General features: G+C 36.0%; 1 protein-coding gene across 1 annotated transcript in view; it reads right to left on the reverse strand.

Moving 5' to 3' along the window:
• The window catches only part of LOC110797591 (trafficking protein particle complex II-specific subunit 130 homolog), a 35044-nt gene extending 26421 nt beyond the window's left edge, over positions 1 to 8623 (reverse strand). Inside the window, exons 1-5 of the mRNA XM_022002707.2 lie at positions 8386 to 8623; positions 6899 to 7128; positions 2695 to 2876; positions 945 to 1128; positions 636 to 726 (exon numbers count right to left, since the gene is read on the reverse strand). Of these exons, the coding sequence (XP_021858399.1) occupies positions 636 to 726; positions 945 to 1128; positions 2695 to 2876; positions 6899 to 7128; positions 8386 to 8449 (751 nt within the window). The 5' untranslated portion in view covers positions 8450 to 8623. The remainder of the gene's footprint in view (positions 1 to 635; positions 727 to 944; positions 1129 to 2694; positions 2877 to 6898; positions 7129 to 8385) is intronic.
• Positions 8624 to 8936: the final 313 nt, after the last annotated feature.

Genomic DNA, 8936 nt, shown 5'->3' on the forward strand with positions numbered 1-8936 from the left:
CTTGCACTCCAAGTGTTCGATAAAATGCCCAACTGAAATTCCTTTAATTTATGCATTTTTATTAGTAATTATTTAAATTGCCGTTTCCCCGTATCTTATAATTTTGGAAATTGCCGTTTCCCCGTTTCACCGTATCCGTTTCCGTTTCACGTTTCCTTGCAACCTAGGCGTAAACTAACAAAAATCCAGAGGCCAGGCTAAAAAAATCATCCTAAAGCTGAAGCAGTCATCTTCTTGATCCACTTATCCTATTCATACAACATCGCCCTTCGCCCCTTCCCCATGTAGAGCTTCCCAAAGAAAGGGAGCTTGTCGTAAAATATACTCAGGAAAAAGAAAGAACTATTATCCTAAAATTCATCCAAATTCCTTATTGAAGTTATCATTTATGAAAATTAACAAGATTATTAAGCTGCAACAATATAGTTTAGGATATGAAAAGAATACTGAAACTTCAAGATCTACTCTCAAGGTCAAGTTTAACTATTCAAAATTCAGATACCTATTGCCAAACCTATAAACTGTAGTTTATGTTAAGCTAGATAAAATGAAAAGGTTCTCACTTCTCAACAACCAAAAGAGTGTCTAATTCATGGGCGAAGCCAACCACATAAAGTAGGCAACAAACAAATTACCTGTTTCCATATAACAAAGTTCTAGCTCATCATACTCCCGTAACGAATCTTCATGAAGATGAGCCATCTCAAACATAAAAGCCAAGCTTTCCTAAAGAAAATAATACAATTTCAGGTTAAAAAAAGGAACAAGTAATAAAGTTACGGACGCCAAAAAATATTAAAATATTCATTCTGTCTCAAGAAACAACTAAACATGCGGGGGTACCATAAAGAAAAAGCCTCAGAAACAAGTAAAAGTTATAGCGAATACAAGCATCTCTCAACAGCTGCTTCTAGAAGATATAATAAAGATAGATTGATCAAAACCTTCAATATGAAGAAGTTACAAAAGTTCCAGATTGGCATAAAACGTTGCTCGCTCAGCTTCCTAATCTCTTCCTCATAAAATTGAACTCGCCTATCCAGTGTATTCCGAATACACTCCATGATCTTGGAATCAAAGTCCTCCCAAAAATTAGCTTCTGGTCCATATACATCTAATTTGCAGCACCTGAGGAAGAAATTCCCAACATTAAACAAGATTAAGCAAATTTCCAACAGAAATCAAATCCAAGACATGTCGTTTCTCGATTCTCGCAGTTGCAGCTCTAGTAGGTGTCATTTTGGTGAGACGTATAACGTGTTCCATTAAAGTTACGCCACATTTCTACTTTCGTAGGTTGAATCAAACATGTCTTAGACCAGAATAAAATGTATAAAACCATACTCAGAGGAGAAAGGGAATGGATCCTCCATAATGAGACAATCGACTCTAAGAACATTGGAATAGATCATACTAAATCCGTAGGATATAATCCACCACCACTGGTGACCTAACAGAAACTGCCAATCCTGTATACTTCTTCCTTCCACTTTTAGACAAGTGACAACCCCCAGCTTGAATAGCCAAAAAGTCCCAATTAAATAAACATCACATTTGTAGATGATTCTGATACACTTGACAGTTGACAGGAAATATTACCTGGCTAAAGGTAAGGAGGTCCCCATTCTTAGAAGTCGATGTAGCATGCAGCCTTAGATATACGCCTTCAGATATCTAAGACTGCAAGTAACATCATCAACAATAAAGAATATATGCATGACCACAACAAGACGATATATCCCAAGTTCCCAACCAAAAACAATTTGATTTTCCAAAAGAACACTTGGTTAATACTCATTGGTGACTGCTATAGTGCTATGAAATCAATCAGCACTTAGTGAAAAGCATTACCCATCAACAAATACCCTGATGATCTAGAGATACACCACGAGTTTAAACATCGAATTCTCTCAATGTTCCTTTTTGTTGGTTACAATTACTGTAGCAGATAAACCAAGAAGATAGGAGAGAGTGTGGCAAATGGGGGATGTGTAAGAAAAAGAACGAGAGAGTGAGTTATAAGTGGTAATTATGTAAGAAAAAGTAGGAAAGTGTTGTAAATGGTTTTTACTTTTGCTTATTTTTGCTGAAACTTGTTTTAATAAGGTGAGGAGAACAGCCTAAACAGGTTAATTATCTACCATGGTGGCTCATCATATCACAAGCCAATACAGCCACCTTCCAATTTAAATTGCATTTCATTATTGTTGGAAAAGAGTAGTTGTAAGTTTATAACTTTGTAAGATACACTCCGATAGTTCAGGAAAACAGCAAATTAAGTGTTGAAGCTCTCGCATCAGGACTGATCATGCAGTCTTGCTACATGCTAGTGCAACTCCAGAAGGATACATCTGCTTGTATAAGTACTCATTATCGAAGGTTATGAGACTCTGCCAAATATACATCACAGAAGAAGAAACAACTCAATACCTCAAACATATCCTAAACTCTATAAGTTAAGGTCATTCTATGCTTCCACGTTCCACTACAAACAAGTAATCTTGGAATTGTTGTTATTTGTTTTTTGGTTAATAACTTAATATATTCGGCCATACAGCTCATTTCAAATGATGTACAACTGCACCGTATTTTGATATTTTAGGTCACACAAGCTTAAAGAATGACATAAATTTATTTATGTAGATTATAGAAGCATAATGCAGGAAACACAGATCCTTGCTACTGAAAAGTTACCTTTCTCTCTTCTTTGAGCTGAATTCCACTTCCACCTTGGCATATACCTTTCTCGCCATCTTGGTAGCCTGATCATTGCTGGGGTGCGCTCTATTCACAAACACAATGAACCACTCCTTCTCATCATTTTGAACTAGCAATTTCACTCGAGGTTTGACAATGGACTTGAACTCATCAAGATCCTTCAGATCAAGAGAATTGGAGCAAGTAAACACAAAGTAAAGAAGAACTGCAACCAAATAATAAGAACAAGGCTAAACAAGAACATTCATCATGCTTGTAAACAACTCTTAACTATACACCTTAATAGTACTCCCTTCGATTTTTCCTTCATTCTACTCACTTGCCTTTAAATCAATACCAATATTACCATACAATTTTTGGAGAGAGAAAAGGTAAGTTGTGATAGTGACATGCTGGCATAAAGTAGTGTACGTGAGTGTAAAGTGGTGGCCTGGTGGGATTATTGTCTAAAAATAGTAAGTTAAAAGTGTGTGGATTATAAAAAAAATTAAAAATACTTTCAGAAACTATTTTACACAAGAAACATAATTCAAATTAGCAAAGAAATAAAACTTAAACGATGATCACAAGAAACGGAAGCAACACAGGTTACTCCATCCCTAAACAAGTCACCAAATGATGTGGCTCCAGAAAAAAAATGTGTAATTTCTAATCAAATAAACCAAACAATAGGGATGGAGAGCCTTCATTTTTTTCTTAACAAACTTAATGTAAAACATAATAGTCACATTCTTCTTATTTTTTCTTCAGACAAGTCCTGGATCTTTGATCCAACCACCGCAAATCCTACACCCGCAACCCACAACCCCCCTTACAACTACCCGGAAACACCACCACCAGCCACCATCTACCCCTAACCAACCGTACCCACTTACCTAGAGAGCACTAAAGACGACCCAAGATTAGAATTGTCACTTTAAATGGTGAAAATCAACCATAAAGCTCTAGATCTAGAGCTTTGGTGGAGTTTAACCACTTAGAGTCTCCTTGAAGAGCGGTGTTGCGGCATCAGAATTGCATGCGGTGGTGTAGCGGCAGCAATAGGAGTAGTCGGCGTTGGGCTGAGGAGTAGCTTGCAGCGGTAGATATTGAACCGGGGGGAGGGATGGAAAGATTTGAAATGGATTGGTTTTGAAAGTTAATGAGGTGGCCAGAAGGAATATGAGGGAACTTCTCGTTGATCTGCTAAGTGCTAACCAATACCAATCTCATATAACGGAATTTGAAACCTTTATTCTTGTCTAACTAAACAGTATGGGTAATTTGAGGCCTTGGGGGGATTTCATTTCTTTCTTTTTCTTTCTCTTCTCCATTCCTTCCTTTCTTTTTTATGAACCAAACATCCCCTTACTTTCAATCCTAATCTAGTGATAGTATTTCTATGTATTTAGATCTTTTCTATATTTCCTTTAAGATAAAACCCATGATTTTAATTCTTAGTCTGTGGACCAAAACCCAACCTAATATACACTTTTGGCAAAATAATACAGTATACCCCATTTCTATAATACCAACTCATCAAAATGAAAGTACATTTTGTTTTGACCCTGTTTGAAATGAGAAATGACACAGCAAATTATCAGATTTGGGATGGAGCGACATGAGGTATGACTATCCTTAACCATGATGCTTCACAAGAATTTTTACACCTGCTCCTGGAAATTTATCTTTCTGTTTTCTTCAATTTTCAATCCTCTAGTGACGTACAGTTTTCTTCAATTTTCAATCCTCTAGTGACGTACAGTTTTCTTCAATTTTCAATCCTCTAGGGGGTGGTAACTGGTAAGCGTATTCGCTACTGGGAGGTAGTTTGGTACGGAGATCCCCTATCCACGGCTATTCTGTCTATCTTTTATCGCATGGTGCATCGTGTCTACATTTTATTGTGGCTGTGCATGAGATCCGCATTTCAGATGACCAACCCATGATCAAGAATTGCAGGAGCTTGATTCTATGTGTGACCACTCAGTTTAACGGATGTGGTAGATTATAGGAGACTCTTCTGGGGTTTTTTCATGCAAATATTTCCTATCTTGATAGAATAAAGCTCCTAAATACTCTGCTTTTCCATAGCAAATTTCATTTGGAAGGCCAAGGTTCCTCTTAACAAGAGAGCTTCTGTTTGAACACTATCTTTAGGACCAGATTAATACAAATGATATGCTTCAAAAACAAAGGTTGGGGTATGCTATACCTCTTATGTAATTATAATAATACTATATCAATTTACATTTTAGTATCTAAAAGAATTGTTCAAAAATTTATTGCTACACCAGAAAAGTATGTGCTCCAACTAGGGCCCTGTTTGGTAACTAGAGGCTAACGTTTAGCTGTTTGCATGAGCAGTTAGTTGTTTACCTTTTTGTTTAGCAGATTTGACTGTGGACTGGACTAGTTGTTTGTATAAATATGTTTGGTAATACTTAGATGATTGTTAAAAGCTTGTAGTTATTTGTTTGTGTAAAATGACATTTATGATTTTATGGACATTGATTTTTTGTAGCATTAACCTTTTTTTTCTTCTACTGTTTAAGATAAAATTTAATGGTGAGTGTCTAATTTACAAACACACCGGAGTATGAATTTGGAAAAAAGGAAAATTTTAAGTAGTACATGATGTGTAGTGTAGCTGGTTGTGTCCATATTCCCGGGGATTTACAACTTAGAGCATTACTATCAAAATAAAGAGAAAGAAAAAAGAAAATCATAAAATAATAAAAACTCCAAACCAAGGATCAGTGCTCCCTTAGTCCCTCTCCCTCACTGCACCCAATTTGGGTTTGAATGTAAAAAAAATCATCTCCATCTTCAAGCTGGTCATCAATTTTTTAGAGGTAATGTTGAGCTTTAATTCATCATCCAACTTTCTATCTCCATCTTCAATGCTCTGTTTACCAATTTTTTAGAGGTAATGTTGAGCATTAATTCAACATCCAACTTTCTATCTCCATCTTCAATGCTCTGTTTACCATTTTTTTGAGGTAATTCTCACCCTCTTTGTCTCAATGGAAATCAATTAGTAACCTAAGCTCACGAACCACGATTAAACTTGTATTGAAGCAAATTTACAAAAATAGAAAATAAAGAAAAATTATAAAATCAGATTAATTTGTCTGCAAAAAACTAATACTACGTATGAAGTACAACGAAGATAAAGGAAAACCAAAATAGATCTATTAATGGAGGGTAGAGGGAAGGAGGGTGAAGATGGGGGCAAATTCGACTTTTTAACTCTTCATTTCAATCCTCCTTTAAAAACGCTGCTCCCAGCAACTTTTTTGGAATTGGAGGATTGAGTCCAATCTACTTTTCCAATCCTCTTTTTACCAAACACCACTATTAGAGGTTTTGACTAGTCAAACCTCTAATAATGGTCCAAACCTCTAATTTGTCCTCAAAACTCTCTCTACCAAACAGGGCCTAAAAGAACTTTGCCCGTTGTTCGGGGTTTTAAGGGGGCATGGAAACGTATAAGAAACCTTTGAAATGGAATATACAAGGAACTGGAGTTCCTTTCAAAAGGTTAAGATCTTTGACGCAAGAAGATCAAGTTGATATGTGTCACCGTAACTTGGTTTTCCAGCCTCCGATTGTTTTAAAACATTGAATCGGGCTCTAGTCCAACGGTCCTACCTATACCGAACAGAGCATATCGAGCCAGATCTTCAATTGAAACCTGCTTGACATAATTATTTCTTTATAAAACTTTTGGTACTTAGATTCTTAGAGATGCTCTTACAGTTCCTAATAAGATAGCTTCTCATATCACAACATAAAACTTCATCCAAATTATATCCTGTTTGTTGAGTTTGTTCCACTCAAAATAATGTAATTAGTTTGCAACTAAGAGGTTTGATGTTGTTAGACGTGAACAGTTTCTATACGCATATTAAGAATATGCATATTAGAAGGGTGCAGAACATTTTGACTCTTAATCATTAAGAAACTGGAAGTAGTATAAGTACGTCAAAAAGTCGAAAACTTTCTGATTCAAGAAGGATATGTCTCAGTTTTAGAACAGTCAAGGGGTCATGAAAGGAGATACTTTGAGGGGTGCTTAATTTAAATTGAAAAACTACACAAGAAGAAATCCTCATAGAAAACAAATGAGAAAGACTAGTGAAAATTGAATTGGAGTAAGAAGAAGATTACAAAGGGATAGAAGATTCAACTTTTTTACCTCACATGTAACAAAAACCACGGTAGCATATGGCTCCCGGAACCAAAATAGTGACTGCTCCTGCGGAAAGCGGCTGCGAAGCCTTGAATCTGTGGTCAAAATATATTCAGCTGGCAATTTCTCTAGAAATACAGGATTTCGAGTCTTGTTATTTAGACAAGCCCTCTTAAATGGCAGCCGCTCCTCGAACAAGTTTTTGACAGTCGGCCACAAATCACTCACGTCTTCCACTGGAATAAAGTTGTAAGTGCATCAGCAAAGGTTTTTGACAAATAACAAATGTAACTACAGTATAAAGACATAAGAAAAACGAGAGTAACAAGAATAAATATATCTTCGCACAGAAATCAAACAGCGATGATAGCAAAAACCTTGTTTTTATTTTCCCGTGGTAACTAGGCCTCAAACATTGGTAACAAGTAATGTCTTCAAGGCTGAAGCAATGGCATGGTATTTACTACAAGCATCTACGGATCTACCTCTATATAACATAACACCTTTTCCTTTAATGGCCAATATTTGCTGACTTTTTTTTCTCTATGGATAAAAGTACGCTAACTTGGACTATACGTTTCTCAAAAATCGTGTTAGTCAAAATGCGAGAATAATACGTAGTATTTCTATCTACGTTAACTTAAAAAGTATTTAGTAAGATCAACTTTTCTTTGTTTTAATATAACAAAGGAATACAGTAATAGAAGTTGATGATGCTCAAAGTTAACAGGGTTTGATAAATTCAAATATAGCCTTGTTATTACTTTTGGTTTTTGTTTTCGACATATCAGATAACAACAGTCATAATTTCCATCGTCCCCCATATTTATATTCAACTCTCCCTTAAATCACCCCTCCCAAAAAGGTAAAGCTTTCCCAGAACTTAAGCATTAACAATGTGGGCTCCAGTCGAACCTCACACGTCAACTATGGAAATCCTCTTTGCCCACCTCGTGCATTCTAAAACTCATGGTGTGATCTATGTATACAAAAAATCCTCCACATTCCACTAACAGCAACCACATCGAGGATGATGTACGATTTCCTACATACCTTGAAGGAGGGAATCCTAGTAAGTGAACTCCAACTTTTAATAGAGTCCAAAATCAGTTCCTTGGAAATTTCGTATGTGCAGGATTGATACCTTTACCCTCCAATTACTGGCGCGTCGATTATTCCATCAAATCAGCATACTTGTCAATTCACCATATACTCTCCATTTCCAACATTTTAGATTAAATCAAATCATACATTATCCCAATAAATTGTTTTCAATCTCATTCCATCCTAGAACTAAGTACTGCAATAACTGCATTTTCTTAATAATCTTACGAAATTGCATCAACATAAATCAAACAGCGAACAGATTTCACGACATCGGATCATTAATCACTGAAAAGATCAAATCAAATAATAACAGATGACATTCAAATGCTAATTTCGGAATTGAGCAATATATAGCGAGTAATGTAATTTACGGAGAGAGAAAGTACCGGCAATGACGAGGTGATCGCAAGAGCTTTTGATAGCTTGAAACTGTGCTAAGTAATTCGCCATGATTGATCCGAAGAAGAAGAAACCATGCGCTGGTCGCGCAAGATTTGTTCGGGGAGAAGATAGAAATCGGTGGTTGATTGCGGTGTTTGCTGGCTTGCTGCGGTATAGTGTCTATAGACTATACTATGTCGCAGCCACCGGTCATTACTCCCTCCATCCTAAAATATATTGTACCAATTTCTTTTTTAATCTGTTCATTTGAGTTTGATCCCATATGGTTTACAATCTTACCTAGTCAATATCTAGTCTAGTCTAGTCTAGTCTAATATTTAAAAAGGAAGAACCTGATTTATTAGATGACATGTGTCATCTCATCTTTCCTCTATTAACACCATGGTCTATTAGATGACATGTGTCATCCTATCTTTCCTCTATTAATTTGTTCTTTTTTTTCAATTTTTCCTTTGTTGTTTGTTTCACCATCTAATTTGTATATTTTTCAACTTTCAACCCACTGAAATACAATCCCTTAACAAAATTAGCACTT

This window comes from Spinacia oleracea, chromosome 1, assembly GCF_020520425.1.
Source record: "Spinacia oleracea cultivar Varoflay chromosome 1, BTI_SOV_V1, whole genome shotgun sequence".
Classification (NCBI taxonomy): domain Eukaryota; kingdom Viridiplantae; phylum Streptophyta; class Magnoliopsida; order Caryophyllales; family Amaranthaceae; genus Spinacia; species Spinacia oleracea.